The sequence below is a fragment of the Mirounga angustirostris genome, unplaced genomic scaffold (assembly GCF_029215605.1).
Source record: "Mirounga angustirostris isolate CCGP_5_RB_7025 unplaced genomic scaffold, mMirAng1.0.hap1 SCAF_16, whole genome shotgun sequence".
NCBI lineage: Eukaryota > Metazoa > Chordata > Mammalia > Carnivora > Phocidae > Mirounga > Mirounga angustirostris.
Genome location: NW_026991724.1, coordinates 9,124,684 through 9,148,986, shown reverse-complemented (window position 1 = coordinate 9,148,986; position 24,303 = coordinate 9,124,684). Strand labels below are relative to the sequence as shown.

The window sequence follows — 24,303 nt, the reverse complement described above, 5'->3', positions numbered from 1 at the left end:
TTGATTTATAATTGAAATATTTGGAAATAAAATCCAACCGTCCTCTTTCCTTTGGCACAGAGAATTATTCTTTGGCTGGATAAAGAGCGCATCAGGGTAGAGAGAGGGGGAGGCACGAGGTGGGTGTGTGCAGGGAGGAAGCACCTGCAAGGGACTGCTTTCAGCTGGCTCGTCTTTTCTGAGAGAGGAGCCGTCACAAACATGAGGAACAAGTTGGCGGATGTCTTCTTCTCAAGTTGTCTAGAATTGAAGACAATCTCACAAGTTACAGACACGATACGGCCTTTCTCTAATGAATGGACTTTTGAAATAACAACTTGGCCACAGGGCACTTCATGGTAACTCATCATTTCCTTAGGAAATCCTCATGGTCACCTGCCTTTATCTTCTTGCCTCCTGCCCCATAACCTACCTTGTTTTTAAATACTTAATTAAAAAAATAATAAAAGGTGGGTTTGGGGGCATGAACTGTAACTGGAAAATAGAGGTAAGTGAATGGTAACTCACTCCATATATTTTTGAACAATCACTGCGTTTGAATTTTTTTTTTTTTCCTTTTTTTGTTTGGAAGAAAGCAGATCTTTGGTAAGGCCGGTGTGAAAGCTAGCATAAGATTTGGTGACAGATGGACCCAGGTTCAAGACCGAGCTGTGTGGCCTCATTCATGTCATCTGTCCTTGGCCTCCCCTTGGTGAAACATGGCTAGCAGCGCTTACCTTGAAGAGTTGTCATAAAGATGAGCATTGATATATGTAAAGTGTTTAGGTTTTAGTAGGCGTCCGGTAAGTGATGAGCTTGAGCTTCCACTCAAGGCCAGGCACCGTGCCAGGTGTTTACATAGATGATCACACCAAATCCTCAAAACACTCATCAAAATAAGTGTGATTACTACTCTGCCTATTTAAGAGATGAGGAAAGCAGAGTTTCTGGAGGCAAGTGACTTGTCCAGGATCACACAGAGTCAAGTGTAGTAGCTGGGATTTTAATCCAAAAGTTCTCTAAGCTGGGGTTGTTCTTTTGATAGAAACCACACAGTGTACTAAGCTTACTATTAGAAGGGGGAAATCTAGCCATTCTATATCCTTAAATAAGTAATAATTACAGAAAACTCACCTCTACACACTAAAATACTTTATTTAATCTGACTTATTGGTTATTTATTTAACAAATACTTTTATGGGGTTGCCCTGTTCCAGGCACTGTTGTATGCACTTACAACTAGTGATCTATTTAACCACCTAACAAATATTTATTTTGAGAACAAGCACAGGGGTTTATGGAGGGGTCCAAGATGTTGGGAGACAGAGCCCTCCCTAGTGTTTATAGTCCCGCCACATATTGTTAACATCAGTCCAGAAGTTTAATGGAAAGAGAAAACCTGTGATCTAGTATGAGGAGTATTTTCCAGCGTCTTCACTTTGCTTGTTTTAAGAGTCTGAGAATAATTCAGAAGTTGCTACTCCACACGCAAATCGAGGGAGGTGACAGAGTGGAGAACCCTGAGCCCTGTGTCTTCCTTCTATAGCTTTTGCTGTCTTATTTCTACGTGGATAGAAAACTAGCATCAGACACGTCGTCAAGCGGGACGTTTCCTACACACTGAAACAAAACCTAAAGAATGAATATACCACCACCCCCAAAAGAAGTTGCTCTCAGTCCTTTCCCCCCGTTGTCACTCTCCCGGTTTGTATCTTGTCATTTAGGCCTTGGTTGCACGAACTGTCACCAGCCTTCAGGATTTACTGTTTTCTTTACCTGGGGACTTCCTTTTGCAGAAATGGGATCGCTTCTCTGAAAAGCTTCTGTCCCCCCAGTGACTAGTGGGGTTTCATCACCAGGAAAGCACATTGTCCCAACTCTAAAAGTCTACAGTCTAAAATCATCATCATGTATTTTCATCAGAATGAAATATCGGGCGCTCTGCTCAGTGCAAGATTTTATTAATGATGTGCTGTCAGGGGCTGGATGTTCTGCATATTTGCATATTAAACAGCTGAGTGAAGAAACATTCCTTTTATTGCTACAGGGAATAAATCAGTTTAAAGCAAGTTCTCATCATTTATACTCCTTTCAGCTAAGTCTTTTTTTATTGAAATAAATTGTTGAAGTGCTTTGCTCATTCTTTGAATACTGATGAAATTTACCTTGATAGGACCTCAGGAAAAATAATATTTTCTTAAAGGTGCAGTATTGTTCCATTTCTGAGTATTACTTTAATACATTATTGATAAGATAATTTAGAAATACCAAGTGAAAGGGGAAGAAAAACAGTTTTGAATAAAGACAGTGTTTCCTCTGGATGATTTTGCCAAATGCATTTTTATTGGTGGAGTATAAGCAGATTAAAAAAAAAAAGCAACTGAAAGTACTTTTATTGTTTTAATGAACGATCAGCTGTTTTTGCATTCAGATCCCAGTGGGCAGCATATTCCATCCACACACGAGGACACCGTGTTTCCCAGATCCCAAAGTCCACTGTCCCTGGAGCAGAACACACAAGGGGTCCCCAGAAGTCAGGCTGTTTTCAAATACAAGTGATACTCAGCCTCAGAGTCAAGGGCAGTGGCTTTGTGTCAGGCTTCCTGAAAATGTTTTGGGTTCCTCTGTCTACTAATTGCCTCTCAGTGCCAGAGATTGGAAACCTCTGTTCAGACCAAATATGTCCTGAAAAATAGATTTTAAACAATTTTTGGCTCACATGATGTTTTTTAATTGCCTGGCAGCATTTTAAAATTAGAACATTTTGTGTAAAAATCCAGCTTTCGAACACCTCTCGAAAAGGCAGAAGATCAAATAGTCTTGAGCCGGTTTCGTCACCTGAGCCGAGCAGCCCTTGTTTGCGCCAGGTGGAGCAGATCTTCTGGGGTCGCTCTAGTCCCCACTATTCCCTGTTGTGCACCATGTGGCCTTAGCTCTTTTTGATTCCAGCCTGGGGTCTGCAGACATTTTTTTCCATCCCTGGTCTCGACCTTTGCTTTTGGTGGTGACCTCAGTTATATAAAGTGCTTGGGCAGTGCCTGGAACATAGTAAGTATCCAATGAGTTAATACCAGCATTGGCTGGTACTAGCATTGATGAAATAATGGGAACTGAGGTTAGCCAGTGAAATAAACATTTTGTGTCCTTTATGATATCCTTCTGAATAGAGAACCAAGTGTTTCTTTGGCTTACAATTTCCTGGTTTTCCAAATTAATTTTCTATCGAAAAAGTAGCCCTCTCAACTCCTTCAAATCATTGCTCAAATATCTCCTTCTCTGGGACACAGTCCCTAACCACCCTATTTAAAATTGCAAATTTTCTTCCTGAAGTTTGCTCTCCCTGAATCTTACCTGCTTTACTTTTCTCCTTAGCATATATGGAGGGACACCGTTTCTCTATTTTACCTGTTGGTTTGCTAATCGTCCCATCCCCCTCCCCCACTGGAAGATGAATATTGTGAAGGCTCAGGGTTTTGTCCTGGCCCCTGCTATGTTCTGAGTACCAATACCCATGCCTGACACTCAGTGGGTACAGTAGGTGCTTAATAAAACATTAAGTAAATGAGTAAATGAAAGGATGGATGGATGGATGGATTTGCTTATTATAGATTGGCCTCAGTCTTCACAGAAATTCAGTTAAACCAGTATTCATATGAGTACCTATTGTGTACAGGGCCCTGTGCTGGTTGCAACCTGGAAGGAACAAATGGGCAAGACAGAGGTCGGACGCTCAGGAAGTCAAGTCCGTGCCCACAGTCCATGCCAAAAATGTGATAATTGTAAAAGAACTAGAATGTGCTTCCTTGAACTAGTATAGGCAGAGATAGGGATCTACAAAATAGGAAAACAGGAAAACACATGTCGGCTTGGAGGGCAGAAGCATTTTGGTGAATAAGACTGGATCTGATATCAGCCTAAAATAGGGTCAGGATTTTGAGGGCTGGAAAGAAGGGAACTCACCCTTTCAGACCCTGTTGTAGGCCAGGCACAGGGTCAAGTGCTTAGGGCAGCCCCATGGGAGTCATTCCTCTTCCCTGGGGATTACTGAGGCTCAGAGAGGGTGAGCCACCTCCCCAGGGTGGCACCACGTGTGTTCACAGCGGGCAAGGTCATGTACCACGCCACCTCCCATGGTGGGGAGATGGAAGAGTAGGGGTGGAGGCAAGTGCAGAGTGGGTTTCTAGAACTTCAAGACTGCCATTTGATGAAGTTGCTGGGTGGAGGCACCACATCTCGAACACAGTGATGGATTTGGGGAGGATTATATGCCCCGCCAGCCTGCCTTGTCTGGACAGACAGAGGTTGCTCAAAGGTACCTGAGATCCTAGAGCCCATTTCTCATCATGGCAGTGGTGAGGTGGGAGGTATAAGGGGTAGGGGGAGACCTTCAAAGAAAAGAATATACATTAAAGAATGGATATAATATTGGCAGAGGCTTTCTTTTCTTCTTCTTCTTCTTTTGGTTAATCTTGAAAGAAACAGTACAAAAGCTTCTATTTCGGTTTCTCTGCCAGGAGTAGTACTGTTTCCATATAAATCATTTGTGAGAGAAGCTCCTTATTTTTAGGTGGAAAATGCACATTTAATAACAGGAAAATAATGTCCAAACATTCTCTCATTGATAGCTGCCAAGACCATGCCCGCACTGGTTGTTGCCTGGAGAAGGAGATGCTCAGCCTTCTCTAGGGGCCATCAGGTCACTGCTGCTGGCTGTGCTGGGCAGAGCTCTGAGCAGTGGCTCTTCCAGTCCCAGCTAACCAGTGGTGTCTGGGAGCCTTTCTGCCTTGTAAATCTGGAGTCAGAGTAGGGTTAAGACCGCAGCACTATCACTAACTGGCTGTGTGACCTGGGGTTCATTATTTTGCCACTATAAGTCTCAGTTTTCTCATCTGTAAAATGGGTATAATGTTAGCCCCTGCCTTATAAGCTGAGAGGGAAATTTAAATAAGAGGCATGTAGAACGGGACTAGCTAATACATAAGGTAGCCACTGGGCACATGAGGCTATTTAAATTTAATTAAAATGTAAATAAAATTAAAAATCCAGTCCCTCCTGTCCTACATTTCAACTGCTTAACAGCCAGATGTGGCACAGATATAGAGTATTTCCATCACGGCACAAAAGTTTTATTCGCGCTAGTCTAGAACACTTAGCTCAGTGTTTGGCATACCGGGTGCTATATTGGTTCTTAATTTTATTCTCTTTCATCTGTATGGAGGGAAAATAGGAGGCATCCTACATACTTGAATCACAGCCCTTGTAATCATCACTTGAATAAATTGGGATTGGTAGCACCCAAGGGCTCCCCCATATGCAAAAAAGGAAGTGGAGTTTGGTCATACAGGATTTCGCCATTAAGACTGAGAGTCTCTGGGGAAGACTGGGGTTTGAGGGCTCCCAGTCCTGATCTCAGAGGAATCCCATATTACAGGTGTTAATGTGATTAGCCCAAGCCTGGCTTCTCGTTAATTACCTGGCATGGCCAGGACCATTTCCAACGCTCAGCGCAAACATTTGCTTGTTGACTCTGCCACTTACTGGTTATTTGGCCTTGGAAAGTTACCCTCTAAGACAGTGTTTCTTCTCTTAAACTTTTGTTGGCATGAGAATCCCCTGGAGGGCTTGTTAAAACACAGTACCTGAGTCCCACCCCCAGAGCCTCCAATTCTCTAGGCCTCAGCTGGGGCCCAGAATTCCCCATTTCTAGCAAGCTCTCAGCCAGTGCTGGTGCTCCCAGCCCCCAGAGCACACTTGGCGCAGACCCCCCCGGTTTTTGGAGCCTCGGTTTCCTCTTTTGTAAAGAGGTACTCTTGGAGTCTGCAAGTACTGTGAGGATTGAGAAAATGATTGTATGTGACGTCTGCAGCCAGTGACACTGTGGAGACTCAGCAAATGGGATCTGCTATTAGTATTATTTTATTTTTACTAGTTTTTATTTTTAGACCCACAAATCAGGTTCTGCTAGAAGTGCTTGATATTTAAAAATTAGACCTAGTGCACTGTGCTACTATTCTATGATGAACTATCTTGGGTATAAACTCTTAAAGAACTTTTCTACTCACATTCGTTCTGGACCCGTGAGGATGGATGTGTCCCTGTGTGCGCAATCACTGTCACTCCCTAACCAGGTACTTGTCCCTTCCAGGGTTGTTGGGTACTCATGTCCTTCTTCTAAAGTTTGGGAGGAAGGATGACACCTCAGTGCACTTGCCCACCTCTGACAGTGGGCTTGGTGCCTGTGCATAATGCATCGTGGGTGCTCCAGAAACACTTGCCTTTGAGGTTGAACATCACCTCCGAGGGCGAGACAGATCATTCCTGAGTGGAGGATGCCATGAGGGTGACATTTCTGTTTGGGGATTGGACATATTAATAAATGATTCTCTAGGCTGTTCTGGTAGACAACCTTTGGTAGGGGAAGAAGGCTAAGCCATTCAACGCCCAGGATTCAAGTCCAGATTCCATGGTGCTCTGTTCCATCCCTGACATTTTTCCAAATTCTCTTTCGAGTTTCCAAAATGGCAGGTCAGACGAGATGCCGAGTGTATCTTGTTCTTGTTTTCAATACCTTTGGTAAGCCACGGTCTTCAGTAACATTCGTGAGTTTTGATATTAAATATCCTAGTGGTAGTGATTTGAGTCTCAAGAGCTCATCATGACGTACAACTCAGATTCTCTGAGTGTCTTAATTAGGCTTCTTCTGTCACTAGGAACAGAGTCCTACTCATGTCATTTATTCTAAAAAAAGGTTTATTGTAACAGATGTTGGCAGGTGAGGCAGTAAGGCTGCTTCACGTACCTTCCCCCATGGTTCCCTCTGCGTATTTGCCATGTTCTGTTTTTCTGACTGGCTCCTTCTGCCACTGCTAGACCTACCTGTTCCCTCGCTCGCTCAAGGTTTTACCCCCTCCCCCGACTCTTCTTTTTGCTCAAGACAGGGCAGCTCAGCTGTACCTCATGGCATCTCTTCATGAGTCGTCCCTGCTGCAGAAGGCTCAGGGTGTGTTTCCCAGTTCCCTAGTTCAAGAATCCAAGGCTAGGAGGCCTCCCCGGCATTGGTAAATTGCAATCCAAACGTTGGGGTTGACTGCCCGTGCCTCAGCTCTAAGCAGACCCGTGGTCCATTCAGCTGTACCCAGAGTGGGGAAAGGATCATGTCAGCTGATACAGAGCATGCCCACCTGGGTAGGAGGCCAGTGGACCACAGGTATTTCCCTTAAAAGGGCACGTGAATGGGCGAACATGCCTGGCCTCTCCAGTGTCCTCAGGTTTTGCAGTTTGGAGCCAAGTGAGTGGGAATGGCAACTGTGGCATGTTGAGTCAGACCAGGTCCAGAGTTCCTCCACATCCCAGCCACTTGCCGTTGTGCAGTTGTCTCAGATTTATTATGGGATCCTCAGGCGGTGCACGCACGCCTGCTGGCTCAGCCTGCTGCTCACACCTGCAGTGTCCCTAGGGGTGGGGACGCCGCATGGAGTTTCACAGCACCCTCCTCCCTCCCTGCCAAAGACCGAGAAGGGCCCTGTCCAAGCAGTTGACTTGGGTGGGGGGGAGGGGGTCATCAGCCATCTTTCTCCAGGTCAGTCTCCATTTCAACTGGTTTGAGCTCTAATTAGAATGGGCCACCTTGTTTTGAGCTCTAGAGATGCCATACTTATCACCTAACTGAGCTGCTCTTTATTCGCATCTGTGTTTTCGCCAGGCAGCCACATCTTCAAAAAAGAGGGAGCCAGGAAGTAAAGCTGGTAATATTCTCCTCGTACAGTTGAAGCATGGAAAAGCTCACTAGTGTGTACTAGACGCCTGCGAACAACACACATGCATTAGCGTCTTACACCAGAATCTGTGGAAAGTGCTTCACAGGCTTCGTCTGGGAATGTATGACTTGTATTCTGGGCTGTCCTGTGCCCCCAGCTTACGGGGGACTTTTTTCTCGGTGACCTCCCCTGTAACCTGGTCCACCCCCTGAGATAGTGCCATTCCGCCTGCTAGACATTCCACTCCTCGCTGCAGCAAGATGACTAGTCAGAGTTTCCATCCAGATTTTTATGACCCTGGGAGGGACGGGAGAGATCTATGAGGTCATCTTGTCCATCCTCAGCCAGGGTGGGATTGTTCCCTAATGGTGCAGTCAAGTGTTCGGTCGAGTCTCTTTTCAAATGAGTCAAGCAGTGAGGCCCCGGGACCTCCCCTGGGAAGCTATCCTGCAGCCTAATAACTCTCACTCAGAATTTTTCTCTGTGTATGTGGCTAATAGTCAGAGTCTGACACAATAAGGCTATAAAGAGCTAAGTCTGTTTAGGGTAGCTCTTCACCTAGGAATGATCTCATAATAGTCACTTTTGTTATAAATCTCCATTTAGTATGGGGGTTAAGTGCAAGTTACAATGAGACCTAGGGACTATTTATTCCAAAATGTAAGAATAGCCCCCAAAATGAGAATTAATGCTGAAGAGCTACCCCATCCTCCAACAGTAACTGTTGTGTGTATTTTATAATATTTCACATAGTGATATATTTTTTGCGTATGTGGTGCTAAATGTAAAAGCGGAGAATCTGGTGCTATTGACTGCTTAGGCCCACGTCCGTAGCTTCCCTCTTTCAAACTGTTTTCACAGTTGCCCCTCATTCTGTTTGCCAGGAGGTGAGATCTTGACCCCATGTCTTTCTCCCATGGTGGCGGGTGGGGGGTTCCATTTGTAATCTTGGTCACTGTTGAGAGCCTGGTGGGAGGTTAATTATTGCTGAAGAAGAGATCTCAGGGTGGCCTTGAAGACAAAGGAGAGAACGAAAGAAAGGGGGAGAGCCAGGACACAGAGGAGGAGGAGGGAGAAGCGGAGAAATAGAAATTGGGAATTAGAAATAGAGATGTAAAAAAAGCAAAAGAAAGGAAGGAAAGATGGGGGCAATGGATAAAGGGAAGGAGACAAGGAAAGGAAAAGAAAGTGAAAATCAATGTACGATCTACAGACTGGAAGAAGACATCCACGCTCTGAGTGTCAGGCATTCCTTGGCCAGTTCACCTTCTGGGCCCTTCCTTTGCCGTGGAACCCGGTTCCTCCAAAGCATGGTTTCCAGACGGGCAGCATCAGCAGCTCCTGGGAATTTGTTAGCAATGCAGATTCTCTGGCCCTACCCCAGACATCCAGAATCAGAAAAGCTGGAGAGGGGACCCGGCCATCTAGGTTTTCACAAGCCTTCCAGTGGATCCTGACACATTGGCCCAAGTTTGAGCACCACTGCTTTGGGCCTTCCTTCCAGGAATCAGGCAGTTTTTAAGAAGCGGTCTGACAGTTGGAAGGCAGTTCTATTTATAGGGGACTCTACCGCACCCCTGTTCCGGGCCTTCTCCAGCTCTCCGGCCGGCAGTAGTTGACCCATCAAAAACCGTTCTCTCTGGCCAGGAGACAGACTTCTGTTTTTTGAAATCCACCCAAGAAGGCAAAGTCCTTCTTGCCTGGAGCATACACAGTGCCACATGTTAACATAGATTCCAGATCTGAGCAGCTATGGCCTGGGCCACGCACATTCTACAGAGCATCAGGATATGCATCTAAGTTCTTATGCTTCCCCAGTTGACACATCATGGCCAACAAGAGAGTAAGAACCATTAAAGAGTTTCTTTGCATCTCTGTTTTATTATTTAAAACACGTTTTTCCAAGGAGAGTATTAGTGGCATGCAAGCTTGTACATGGAGTAACCACCCAAATTGGCACTGTTTTGTTTCCATCCATTTACATGGTTCCTTTGCCTTTGCTCACGAGATAATAGCAAACCCAAGCCTCCTGAGGTAGCTCTTGGAAATATGAACCTAATATGTCCTTGGCGTTCCGATGACATAATTATAATTAAAAATCAAAGTCCTCATACCAAATTGTATTTTTTTTTTAGGTTGAAGGGTTATATTTATCAAAAGAGGAGAATTGAAGATGTTAAAGTCCTCCTTCGTTTTCAACATGGGCTACAGTTGTTTAAGAATGTGTTCTATTGCACGCTGATAAATATTTATCATGGTTAAGTGAACAATCATTTGGAGACAGATACCGTTTTATGATGCGGCTTCTCAGGGCGTCCTAATTGTGACTCTGCCTTGCCATTTTATGTTTTATCGGAATATGCAGGCATATACTTTACGAGGTTGGGTAATGAAGAGAGAGAGACCCCAATAAACATATTTGCTAAGAGTAATGGTTATCTATAGCTCAGCAAGCCTTGGTTAGCAAAGCCTCTATTACACAATACAAGGCAAGCAGTTCATAGCTCAATTAGACCTAACTTGCTTCATTTTTAGACATTACGTTATTCTAAATTAACACTATATTTCATATTCTCCAGGTCTGACTATTAACCAGGTTTTGGAAACTTCAGGGTTTATTATTAAGTAATCCCTGAAGTTCTCAAGCAGGCATTTCTAAATTCATATATTAGAACAGATTAAGAATTCGCTGGAAAGGAATGTTAACTAGCCACTCCCTTTCTTTTGCTAATTGTGCTAGCAGGATTGGAGAAGACACTGTGAGTGAGTTCAGATCTGGTATGACTCAGGTGAACTTGCTACCTGGCCTGCTGCTGATTGTTGCTTAGGGGTTATTTAAATTAGAAGAGATAAGTTTTGAAATCTCAGTAGCATGCCACAGAGCCAAAATCCAAGCACACAGACCAGGATTTTTTTTTTCCCCCCATGCTTTAAGATTTTTGCAGTAAAAATGCATTTAAATGTAAACTGGAGGGGAGGGGGGACTGACCAGACATGCAAATATTTTGAAAATGGTGGTTAGTTTACCCCTAGAAAACATCTCTGTTTCTTCTTGTTGCTTTATCTTCATTCTCAGTTGATCATCAGAAGTAGGAAATTTATCTGAAAGCCTTAATTCACAAAGATCATTCATGATGAGTCACTGTATCCGTTGCTATTTTCCTTACTTTTTTTTAAAGAAAGAATCTGACAACTCTGACTTTTCCATGCACCCATTTCACTTCCTTCTATTTTTCCTCTGTTGCACTCAATCATTGTGTTTAGAGAGTCAAAGACTCTGCCTTCATCACATAAACTTTAAACCCTGGCACCTATTTCTGTCCTCCATGAGGAGTGCTGCCTTCCCTTCCCTGTTCAGTCCAAATTTTGTTTCCTTCTGGCCCACTGTCCCCCAAGCAGGGGCAGTTCTGCCCCCTTCCCCTCCCAGGGACATTTGTCAATATCTGGAGGCATTTTGGTTGTCGTGTCTTAGGGAAGTGCTGGGAGAGGGCGAGTGCTACAGGCATCTAGTGGGTCAAGGCCAGGGATGCAGCTGCTAAGCACTCTACAATGGGCAGGAGAGCCCCCCAACAGTTATCCAGCCCTAAAATCTCAATAATGACCCTCTTGAGAAACCCTCTTCTAGCCATGCCTGACCACTGGAAGGTCACCAGCCTGTGCTTTGCACTGCTCTCCTGTCTGCTTGCCTTGAATTTCCCTTTGCTCATTCTTGCTCCTGCTGCCAGATACACCCAAACACTTAAGCATGTCTGTTTAAGGCAACTTTGCTGAGTCCCATAGTGTCCCGTGGCAGTTTCTACCCTCCCTTCTGTCCTGGACAAAGGCTCTTCTTGACCAAACTGTAGTTGGCTCCTCTGGGCACACTTCTCAAGTAGGCCTGGATCTTGGTCCCATCCTTGCTAGGTCTGCAAAGCCCAGTCTTAGCAAGAATCCTGCGAAGTTAGGTTAGAGAGAACCCCTCCAATCTTGGTATCCGATCACCTAGGCCTGCCTTCAGTAAAAGTGCAGTGTCTCTCCTCTATTGCTATGGTCTTGGCTCTTATGGAAATAGTTCTGAACAAAATCTCCCTTACCATTTTAACAGATGTCAAAATAATTATTTTTTTTTAAAACACTGCACCCACTATACTGCGAACTCTTGGAGGGTCAGGAGCATGTGTTGTCTAGGGTCAGATGCATAATACACACGGTGGTCATGTAAGAAATGTTTGTGGAATGAAGATCTGAAAGTATCAGGTGGAAATAGGACACATACATCCATGTGTTCATAGTTCCAAATTAAAAAAGATACCACTGACCCAGTTCTTTGTCTTCTCCCCTCCATCTGGGCATTTTCCAGCCACAGCCTGGATGCATGTATGAATAAACTTCTCCGTTAAGTCCCTGAATTATTTAAGCACTGCCAGTGATTCGGTATAAACCATTCAGAACATATTGCATATGCGCACACTTCAAGAGCATCTATCAGCCTACCCAGGATGGCTTGATGTTGTCTCTTAACACCACATCAATACTTGGGTATTTTCAAATATCACAGGTGGCTGAAGCCTTTGTGTTCAGGCTTCTGCAGGCATCATCTGTTTGTAAAATCAGGCCCCAATCTATATGTCCAACGCCATTCTTAGACCCCCTTTGATAATCCTCACTGAGCAGACACACTCGATACATCTTCACTAATGGGTTTTGACTTCATAAAATGTATTAATGACTTCTTTTTGAAAGTAAGAGTGCTTTGAATACAAGTCTTTATTGCTTTAGAAGTTCATAAAAGCAAAAGCGTAGCATTTCCCTTGGTGTTTGTACAATAGGGGAATAGACATGCGCCCAGGGCCCGTGCTTCTATTGTATGTGATTCCAGATTTCAGACTGCCTGATAGAATCAGGCCTCTCTCGATTCTCAGTCCTGTCCATCTGATTTTGATGGACTCCTTCCTTGCAAATGGCTTACAATCTTTAATTTGTAAATAGCTCTATCACGTGAGGACTGAGAGAAAACCTGGAATCTGTGTACTGGGTTATGAAAAGCATCCTCTTACTCTTACAGCAACCCTGCAGGAGAGAGTTGTTGTTTGCTTCTGGTTTTTAGATAAGGAAACCCATGTGCTAAGTGGAGGGTGTGGTTCAACTTGAGCCTTTGGACTTAACTCCAAAGGCTTTCAATGGTCCACTTCTACACCCTGCTCTCAGTCATAATGGTTGATGGAAGAGAAGCAACTGCTTTTACCTTCCAAGAATTTTTGAACTTGATTCTCTTGAAGACATGGAGAAACCATGCCTTCCTTGGCTGCTGTACTCACCAGAAGTGTACATTCCCTTTATGGAGGTTTGTTTTCATCACTTCTCCGATTTACAAGGAAGCACAATGAAGCAATACCCACTGAAAAGTGGCTCCCATCTGGCTGACATCTGGTCATTAAGAATTCCTGCCTTTGGGTTCTAAGACATCTAACAAATTCTTGCAGGTAACACCTGTAGCTTTATGGCCATTCCTCTCCAACAATAAGGGCCACATTCCTGAATCCCTCACCCCTGTGTTTATTAAACTTTCCATTGAGGACATAATGGGTCGAGGGACTAAGGTCACTAGTGGAGCCTCATAAATATGTTATTTATGATCCCTGTGAATCAAGAAGACCATCTTAATTTCATGCTTCTTAAACTAGGGTATGAGTATCCCCCATTTTCCCTGGTGGAGTGCCAATGGCAAAGTTTATTGGAAGTCACAGGAAATCAAAGCACATTTTCTTAAAGAGTCAACCTCTTTGGTGACTAAACCATATTGTTTAGAGCAAAACGGACATGAATGTTATCTATTAGAATGCCTCTTTTGCGTGATTTTTTTAATGATAGGACATGAGTCTTTAAACACACTTCTGCCCCTGGGGATCTTCTTTTCTATAAGAGATATGCCCATGGAAGGATTGAAAGCCCAGCCGTATGGACATCATATTATTCATTTTTATTTGCCATCCAAAACTCACCAGAAACCTTTTAGATCTCTCTACTCTGAAGCTTCAGCAAGATGCTTGCAAATGTATATTGCTTTGTGGCAGATAATGTGCACATTGAAAAGCAAGTATTTGCCTCCCTCTTGGGTCCTCAACTCAGATTTTGACTGCCTTCCTGGTTTTGTGGCTGGGCATTGTTGACCCCCACCTTCAGGTTTTTACCATGGTTCTAGAGACACCACTACCCCCCCCACACACACCATATATACGCACACTTCCCTACACCACAGGGGTATACCTCTGTATTCCTGTTATTTTTCCCTCCGTTTCCTTTATCATTTCCAAGTTCAGATGATGTTGCCACCATGGGAACATCTGGCAGTGTCTAGAGACATTTTTGGTTGTCACTCCAGGGTAGGGGTCGGGGGCATGGCTGCCAGCGTCTAGTGGGCGAGGGAGGCAGGAGTGCTACTGCATGTCCTGCGATGCTCAGCTCAACTGCCACACCAAAGAATTAGCCAGCCCCGAATGCCAGTAGTGTCGAGGTTGAGAGACCCTGATCTGGGAGAAGATAGGATTTCATTCTTCTCTTCACTGCTGCAAGTTATTAGTCAAGCTGTGAAAACCCTCTCTCTTTTTAGTCTAAAATTATGGTTTAAGGTAAGCAAAGTTAAATCATGTGATATTAGAACCAGTCAGTGGAGCGCAATTATCTGAGAAATTTACTCTTCCTAGCTGGCAGGGAGGCAACCCTACATAAAAACATCAGGATTTAAAGACAGTTTAGAAATGGGAAGGTCACGGGTTAGGGCTGGGGTCAAGGGGATCTCCTAGGGGACCTGGGGTGAGAGTGATCCTGTGTTCATGCTGCAGCCTTAGTCTCAAGTGCTTCCGCACTCAGGGTCCAGCAAGAGCGGCGTTTTTAGGGGGTCTTTCTTCCCTCTTCGCAAACAATACCCTCCACTTTGTCAAGGGCGCAGCAGCCTCCACCGAGAAATGGTAGACAACACGTCAGTCTCACTTTCTGTAGCTTTGCTCCTGTATCCATTTGAAATTCAGTGCAAATCCATAAATTCCACTTTGCTTCTGGTAGCAGCCTGCATGGTGTGTATACTGAGCATTAGAAAAACAGTAAATCCAGCCCATTTATTCACATTAGCCAGCAAAGGCATCCTGCATGCCCATGTAAGTACTGGAAATTACTGACATGGCCTTCTAGACCATGAAAAGATGGAAGCATATGGCAGAATTCATATGTGAACAGATTGCTTTTTCTCATAAGAACGCTTTATTAGAATATCAACTATTATAGCTTACTGAAGGTACTCTTCCTGCTCTTGATTTAAGCCCCAAGTCACCCAGCACACTTTTTTTTTCACTTCATTCTGCTATGTATCTCATCTACTCCTTGCAGTTTCTAAATGGCCTACTTAAACCTTGAGGTGGGTCCTTCAGTTTCCCATAAATTAATAACACATCTATGAATATTTTCCAGCCAATTTTAGAAGCCCCAGTCTGTTCCAGTACCAGGACCGTAAAAACGGGGGATAGATAAAGCAAGCTTCTTCTTTCAGATGCTCTTCCAATATGAAGCAAAATATTATTAATCTAGACTGCCAGCTACTTTCATTTACCATGTTGCTGCTCATGGGATTACAGGCACAAAGGTTTCATAAATTTCAAATGAAATAAGAACATTTGTTGTCAAAATACCGTTAAGGTATGAAAGCCCTGCTCGTACTACTTCCTTTTATTATTATTATTTTTATAGTATTTATATCCACAGGTATTCACATGTTCTGAATTCTGGGGAGCAAAACTCCCCCTCCCCCCTTCCCCAGCCTTTCCTTTTTCATTCTCTCTGGTGTCCCTCCCTTGTTTTACAAGCAGGAAACAGGAAATCAGACAGTCAGTGAGTGATTTTCTCAGTGAGCGAGTCCATCTTGCCATAGCTGCTTTGTCTCTGCTGTGATTGGGGGGCACATCGATGCCCTTGTTTGTGAGCAGAGCAGCTTGTCTTTCCTGATCGAGGTAGGTCAGGAGGGGTTTAGCTGACTTCATCAGATAGTAGCACGCAGGTCCCACCTGTGAGGCTGTGGCCCGCCAAGGTGGGCTCAGGTGGCTGGATTGGAGACAGCAGAGCCAAGCTGGAAGGGCAGCCAAGGTCACAGCTAGGAAGAAAACAGCGTGTTCCAAACTGGAGGGGCAATACACGGACAGATCAAAGAAACGAGGGCAAAAGTTGTTAGCTAAGAGAATCGAGAGCCAGAATGAAACCATGGCAAAAATGCAGTTAAATTTAAATAAAATAATAAAGTAAAACAAAGCCATCTTTTGAGCATTGACCATGTGCCAAACCATGAGTATGCACCAGATACACTGTAGAAGGGAGGTGTGACTCCCTAAAGGTGCTCCACTGACTTAGACCAGTGGTTCTTAAAGTGGGGTCCCTGGACCAGAGGCTTTGACATCAACTGTCACTTGTTTATAGATGTCACTCAAATTCTTGAGCCTCACTCCGGATCCAGAGCTGCTGAATCAGGATCTCTGGGAATGGGGCCTGCAGTCTGATTTAAGCAGCCCTCCGAGTGATTCTGAAGGCGGTCAAGGCTGACATGCAGCAGGACAGGTGGGGAACACACTAGAGACTCCCAACATGGGCATGGGAATCAGACATATGGTGCCACTGCCTATGGGCTGTGTTGCATCCTTTGGGCAAGTCTTCTAGGCTCTCTCTGCCTGGCAGCTCCCTCCACAAAGGAAGATAGTGATGCCCGCCTTTCTCACCTTACAGGATTTTTCTAGAACAATAGTGGTTACGGTGACAGCAGCTCAGATCCATGTGACCATTACCGTGTACCAAGGCAGTGTGCTAGGCACTCAGTTCAGACACTCCGTGTTTTGATTCCGACAATAACCCATGAAGCAGGTATGATTATCACCTTTGCTTAGTGTTGAGAAAGCTAAGAGGTTTAGTAATTTGCCTAAGGCCATGCTACTAGCAGGCGGGAATCATTCCATTCAAAGCTCATATTAGCCACTGAGTTGCCACATTATTTTACTGTGTCAAGAGACATAGTGTACTTGAAAGGGCTTTATAGATTATTAATGCTACATGAAATGACAAAGTGGTTTGGTAAAATATATTTATGTATTCATATGTGATATGTAATATATATTAATACATATAGTTTATATAAAATACTGGTTTGATATATATAATAAATATGTAAAATATTTTATATAAAAATATATTTTAATTACATCTCACATTGGCATTTGTCCTTGATGTTTGTCTTAATGTGGGATTCCTTGGCCAAGGCCAGTCCCGTTTATCAAACAGATTCACAACCTGAACTAGGTCTAGAAAGACAGATCGGGTCCGGATTCAGGCACTGGTGGCAGCGAAAACCCAGGTTTGATTCTTGAGGGCTTTCACTTAGGTTTACTACTGAGCAGCAGAGGGAAGGCGATACAAGATCCACATCATTAATAGGGTTTTGGCGGCTTCTAAGGTGGCCTTGTGAGCAGAAGAGGGTGTTTACCTAGGTTTTAAAAATTAAAGTTCATTTTGGGATGCCTGGGTGGCTCAGATGGTTAAGCGTCTGCCTTCGGCTCAGGTCATGATCCCGGGGTTCTGGGATTGAGTCCCACATCGGGCTCCCTGCTCAGCGGGGAGCCTGCTTCTCCCTCTGCCTCTTCCCTGCTTGTGCTTTCTCTCTGACAAATAAATAAATAAAATCTTTAAAAAAAATTAAATCAAATTAAAATTCATTTCATTCATATTAAATTTCAAATCCTAGCTCTTCTTTAGGCTTTTTAGTTCATCTTCCCAGTTCTTATAATTTTGCTTGTAAAACCGAGAAATTTTAGCTGCCATGTTTGAGAAGCTTTAGAATAATGTTTCAGCTCATTTACAAATTTAGGTAAAGATCTTAAAAATATAAAGCTGCATTTATGAATTTACTATTTTGATTTCCTTTTCAAGTGCTATTACAGACAAGCTTCCCAAGAATGTAAGTGATTTGTATATATCTAATCAATTTGATTGCAAACATGATAAACCTGAAGTTTTCTGAATGTTCTGATGCTTTTATAAATGTAGTAGTATTTCACTTTATCATCACAATTCTGTAGCAATTACCATTTGCGTATTTAAGATAGAAACTTATAAGGCTAATGTCTACCCCTAGAACAAGTGTTGGCAGACTTTTTCTACAAAGGGCCGGATAATAAGTATTTCCATCCTCGCAGTTCAGATGGTCTCTGTCACAATTATTCAAGTCTGCCTTTGTCTGAAAGCAGCCACAGATAATATTTAAATGAATGGATCTGGCTGTGTTCCAGTAAAACTTTATTCATAAAAACGGTGGGCCATATTTGGCCCAAAGACCTTAGTTTGCCGACCTCAGCTCCTGAAAGCCAAATTAAAACATTACAAGTTCATAATATACCACGTATGTGAAGATATGCATATTTCTCTTGTTCTGATTATGTCAATAATTTTGTTTAATTCTAACATAGAAATATTACTTTTTATGTTTGATTCAAATGCCGCCTGTCTGGGTTTGGAGTTAGTCTCTGCCATATCTAGCCGAGTGGCCTTGGGCAAGTAACTTAACCTCTCTGCTTATTCTGCTCAGCTTTAAGAGGGGATCATGATAGTCCTTATCTCAGAGGGTGTTTGTGAGACCAGCATGCATGATTATATGTTACTTTTTCTGTGGTTAAATAATGTCTGTGCATTAAGGAACTATGATATCATACCAAGCAAAGTTGGGGTTCCCTTGGCATGTAATTTTTAGGACTGCTTTCTCAGCATACTGAGATCTTAACAACGAGGGAGGCTCCTGGCTGAGATGTGAACTGGTTTCCCATGGACCCCTGGACTTCTAGGCCAACACCTCTTTATGATTATCGATGTTTCTATTTCTTAAAGAGGACAGATCACCTTTTCTCTCTGATCACTGACATCCACACCCTCCACCAGGTGGCACCTTACTTAACTGAGATTTGCCTTTCTTTGGGCTTTTCCAGGTAATTGTCTTCCAGCCAACTTTAAATCACCTTTGAACTTGATGGAATTCGGTACTCTGTTCGTATATGTTCTGTCTCTCCAGACCATAAAATGATACAGGGTATCTCTCATGGGGTCATCTAAGTTGCAGTCACATCTTCTAAGACAGTGGTTTTTAGTTGAGGATGGCATTTCGCCCCTCCCTGCACCTTTGTCCTCTTTAATCAGCCCAAGATGACCAAGGCTCTCTGTACCTTGGGGAGCAGAGGTGGCTAGCGGATAGGATGCCAAGCATCCTGAAATGTGCGGGGCGTCCTGCACAACAGAGAGATGTCCTCCCTGAAGGTGGCGTCAACACCCCCATTGAGAAGCACCGTCCTAGGCTCATCTTTCTGGCACACGCTAGGAGGTGGACCAGTGACACTCACAGAAGCATGCCCAAATTCTGGTCAGTGCGGCTGGCACAGGTAAAATCGCCCCAGGCCCCAGGGGCCAGAAAACCACAGGCCTGGGGCCAAACCCATACTCCTGTGTCCCTCTGACAGACAGGACCATGCCTCAGTGCGCCACCAAGTTATGCTTCCTGATTATATTTTTTTGTGGCATTTCCGGGTGTGCTGTGGACCTGACCACAGGCACCTCGTGGTCACCCTGGCCACAGCCTCGAGAACCAGGACTTGGAGAGGGGCCTTCGCTAGCATGGTATTTGGCACAGAGCGGGTGCTTAATGAATATTTATTGAATGATTTCCAGCTAATGGAAGAAAGCTAAGCAGCACAACACCCAGAGGATTGAAGTTTATTGAAAATCGACCCAAAGGACTATGGCGAAAAGAATCTCAAAAGGCAGGGGCAAGGGATTGATATTTATTAAGGGCCTTAAATGGATACCACTATAGAAAGTAAGTGACACGAGAAGAACATGGCCTGGAGCCAGGCTGCCTGGGTTGGAATCCAGACTCTGTCATGTACAGCTGTGTGGCGTTGGGTAAGTGATTCAGCCTCTCTGTGCCTAATCTCTTCCTCTTCAAAGCAGGGGCAATGCTAGTACTTATCTCTCAGGTGACAGAGAGAATAGAACATACGGTGCTGTATAAAGCCCTTATCACCGGGTCTGGCGTGCGATGAGCCCCACGCAGCAGTTTGCCATGATTATGGGTTACCTTACTTTGTAGTCTCCCCAGGTCGCCCCCCTGTTTGACACAGGAGGAAGCTGAAGGTCTGATGGCTCTATGGCAGGTGGCAGCTCCACGATTTGTGCCCAGGTCCACTCCCTCTCCCGTTCTTCTCCACCTCTCTCCACCCCCACATCTCTCCCCACCTGCCTCATTCTTTCCTCCCCTTCCTCACAGGGGGCTTGGGGACCCAGAGGAGGAGAGGGGCTTGAAGAGAACACACAAAGCTCATGTGTCTGAACCACATCATAAACCAAGAATTAGGTTAAGACCGTCCAGGACCTGGTTAGGCAACCCGGGCCGTCTGGCGTGGAATGTGATGTGAGCTACAGCTTGAGCTCCCCTCCGTGGTGGCTCCACTCCCAGTGTATGGAGTGCGGAGTGGGGAGGCCCAAGAATAGAATGCGAAGGGAGAAACGGCCAACAGCATTTCCTGACCACCGGGAGCTGATAGGGGAGCAGGTGACATGATTTCATCTCTAGGTGGAAAGCCAGAGGTAAGAAAGAAAAGGAATTGAGAACATCAAGGAGACATTGAAGAGGAAGCAGATGTGCTGTGGACATATTTTCAGAGCGTATTTAAAGGATGCTGTGTGCTCTGGGCTCAGGGGAGACTCCTACTTAGAGCTCTTGCCCTCTCCAGTCCCATTTTCTTCCCACCACTCTCTGTGGGAGAAAGGGACCAGAGTGGGGTTCCTTGAGACCAAATGCCTTGGCAACGCTCCCCCTTTCCCACCACCCCCACCCGCTGGAGTCCTGGGCTTCAGGAGCAAACACCTGCCCCAAAGCTTCTCTTGGAAGTCCATGTAGAACTTTCTGCTCCCTTCCCGAAGGGGATCAGTCTGAAAGGCAAGTCTCTGGAACGATCAGATCTTGCAGTGATTAATGGGATCACAGAAGGCTCCCCTGAGGACCAGGTATTAGGCTGAGGGCTGGAGGGACCTTGGAGGGAAATCAAGAACCCAGAGGGAGGAGGGAAGAGCAAGGGAGGAGGGAGGACATCAGTGTCCATTTTCTCCTTCTTCCCTTCCCTCCTCCCTCCAGACAAGAGCCTCTTCTTTTTCTGTGTTTCATAAGGACCCTCAGTCACCTGGGCAGCCATTCCCCATGTTTGTCTCCTGTCCTGATTTCTGCTGTGAAAATTGCTAACAAGGTAGAAGTTAGAATCTCCATGAAGGTGGTTAAAAAGCCCCAGAAACCCCACATGCTTGAATTTGGGGGAATGGGGAAAACAAAACAAAATGTTTCAAACTATCCCGCTGACTTTGACTTCCTAAAGGGGAAGAATTTGCCTTCATTTTTTTTTCTTTAATGCTCTGAGTTTTTGGCACAGTTGTGGGCAAAGAGGCAGGTATAACAGAATATTCTTCACACAAGTGACTGTGGCCATAGTCAGTCTCAGCGGAACGGGACTTGGACTTCTGGACTTGATTCATTTTTTTTAATCGTGGTAAAACCTACGTACCATAAAATTTACCATTTCTAAGTGTGCGGTTCAGTTGAGTGCATTCTCGTTGTGGTGCAACCATTGACATTATCCCTCTGCAGGTGAACTCGATTCTTCAGTCTCCCAGCTAGGGGGTCAGTCCTCGAGATGCTCCTCAGGTCGTGGTCATGGCAAGGGGCAGTTTGAGATTGTCTTCTTAACCACCAGCAGCTGGGTTGCCCTCAGACCTCTGTGAGCCTTAGTTTCTGTCTATAAAATGGGAACTGTGTTCGCCACCATGAGGCCATATGGTTTGAACTTGATGAGATCACGCCGAAGGTGGGGGGTGGCGGGGGACTCTTGACTTTGCTCACCCCCAGAACTTACTGGTGCGTCTTGAAATGGTAGCACACGACCGTGGGTCTGCATGTTCAAGACCCTCGGCTGTTCTAGCTGTACGCGTATAACGTATACTGCACGCGGTGCTGAGGAGAACTCTAGCCTGTGTGAGTACCGTGTGGCCGCCCGCCCTTATTCGGGAACCCGTCAGGCATCAACCGCTTGGTGTGAGGAGCCCTGCCACTTGGTATCTGCGGCCACTCTGTCCGTACAGTTTACAAAACCTTAATCCATAAAAGCGGTTTGAAATTTCCATTAGGAGATTTGCACAAGTGGTTAAAATTAGTCATGCATTCTTGGTCTAAACTGCAGGAAGAGTATCTTTACTGTGAAAATGATTATGACAATGTTAAAACTGTGTAATAGTAAGCAGACAGTTTTCCGAGCTGCTGGGTGAGTTCTGGAAATGCTCTATTTATTTTCTATTGACTCCTTTCTTTCAGGCAAGACTGCCTGCGCGTTGCCTTGGAAAACCACCAGAGCTGAGCATTTCCAAAGAACTGACATTGCACGGCTTCATCTGGGAACCGGGAGAAGTCTTTTATTTCATTTTTTTTTTTTTTTAATTGCTCCTTCTTCCTCTGAAACAGGAAGTGCTTTTGATTTTGAGAGGGAGCCTTAGAAACACAGCATTCCTGGTTCTGTCTACCTACCCCCTGTTTAACGTTTCTAGAAGTACAACAACCACTCCTAAGGGGAGGGCGGAGGCAGTGACTTCTTGCGTGCTGAACATCAGCCGCCTGCTTTATTTAGTTACTTCTTTTTTTTTAGTGCAGCAGTGTTTTTAGTGTTAGAGAAACGGCTGTGATTTCTTTGATATTAAAAAGGCAACCACTTATATTTTCCAACGCCATTTGCATTCCATCTGACGGCCCGCTAAAAATGTATGTGGATTTTTCATCTGAGAGGTTTTCTCTCTGCATATTGTTTACATTTATCAAATGTTGTTTTGCCCAGTACTTTATATTCATTGTAGCTTCCGGACCTAGCTGACAGCATGGTCTATATGAAAAACAAAACAAAACAAAGCAAAAAGAGTCAAAGGGTCTTCCTTTGAGGGGATAGGAAAACAAAGAAAAGCACACGTGGCTATAAAAAACCAGCAGTGTCCAGAATGAAGCCCCTGTCTTTGTTCTGTCCCCAGTTTGTCAGCTATCAGTCAAGCTCTCCTCCCTCTTCCAGGCTCGCTAAGCTAATGTGAGAACCTGGCCCTGGCTCTGCTCTTAGCCTACACTTGTGCAGCCTAAAAAATACAGGAGGAGTCTGTGAAATAAATACTTAAAATGACAGGAAAGGACTGGAAAAAGCTGATATTGCTTGGGATCCCCCGAACAAAACAGTTTAGTATTTATTTGCTTTCTTGCTGCTAGTTCTTTGCATTTGGTGACTTTGTGCAATGCCATATGTACCACCAGATTACACTGCTTCTGTGTGAACTTGCATTGAAAACAAGAACAAGAATAAAGCAAAAATCCCTATTCCTGCAATTCTGGTATGTTGTCACCAGGTGGTGGTAGTGTATCTTTATTAAGGAAGCTGACCTGCTTGGACTAGGCATTCATTTACCTATTCCGTACATCACATTTACTGAGTGTGGAGGCTGGTGTAGATGCCGTGCATACAGCAATGAGTAAGACAGGTTTGTATTCTTAAGAAGCTTACCATGCGGTAGAATATACTTTGTAGTCAGAGATTGTAGTTTTTTCAAAAATTCGAATATGAATTTTCCCGTATTTGATCACAAACACAATCCCACCTTGTTGATCAAAATGCATTTTTATTTAAAACGTTTCCAGTGATAAGCCCCATATTTAATAAAGTCCAATAATATGTAATAAGGGTATCAGAAGAGCAAATACCTTCGATACAGATTTGTACCTTTTTTGATTAACTTTTGCCTCCTTGGACCGTATATTCTTTTTCAGACCATCAGGGCAGCTTTTTTTTTTTTTAATGTTTTATTTATTTATTCATGAAAGTCAGAGAGAGAGAGAAAGGCAGAGGCAGAGGGAGAAGCAGGCTCCCCGCCGAGCAGGGAGCCCGATGTGGGACTCGATCCCAGGACCCTGGGATCATGACCTGAGCTGAAGGCAGACGCTTAACCATCTGAGCCACCCAGGCGCCCCCAGGGCAGCTTTTTGAAGACAGTTACCTTTAACTTACGTGCACGCACACACACACACACACAAACACATTTAGACACATTTATTCTTTCCTTCTGGAGACAGATTTAAAGTACCTATGCTGCCGTCTCCCTCCACCCTTGGGTTTGGTGTTTTCTCCAAGAATCTTCTCTCTGGGGGCATCTAGAGCCTGTCACTATTCCATCTCAGTTTCTCCTTCTCTACAGTCCAGGGCTGCGTCTCTCTGTGGCTGTCGCTGGGTCCTAACCTTTCTCTCTTTCAGTTGTTTACTTTGTCTTTCCCAACCTCCTCATTTGTCAGCCAGAAAGAAGCTGAGGGAAGGAGCAAGGGAAAGGAGTGTCTCCGAAACGTCTCTCTGGCTCAGTGCTTGGTCCCACATCCCGCGAAGTGGATGTCCTTCCAGTTATGGAAGCGTTGACAGTCCATCCACCAGAGAGAATGTCCTTTCTCAAGCCTGAG

The 24,303-nt window shown here is 44.5% G+C and overlaps 1 protein-coding gene across 3 annotated transcripts in view; it reads left to right on the top strand.

The window, feature by feature from the left end:
* The window catches only part of WWOX (WW domain containing oxidoreductase), a 945,663-nt gene that overhangs the window by 490,101 nt on the left and 431,259 nt on the right, over positions 1 to 24,303 (top strand). Inside the window, exon 9 of one of the 3 annotated variants that reach the window (XM_064580417.1) lies at positions 22,144 to 23,396. The exons of the other annotated variants lie outside the window; for them this stretch is intronic. Coding sequence (XP_064436487.1) covers positions 22,144 to 22,266 — 123 coding nt within the window. The 3' untranslated portion in view covers positions 22,267 to 23,396. Of the gene's footprint in view, positions 1 to 22,143; positions 23,397 to 24,303 lie in introns of those variants that run through there. 3 annotated transcript variants of the gene reach the window in all.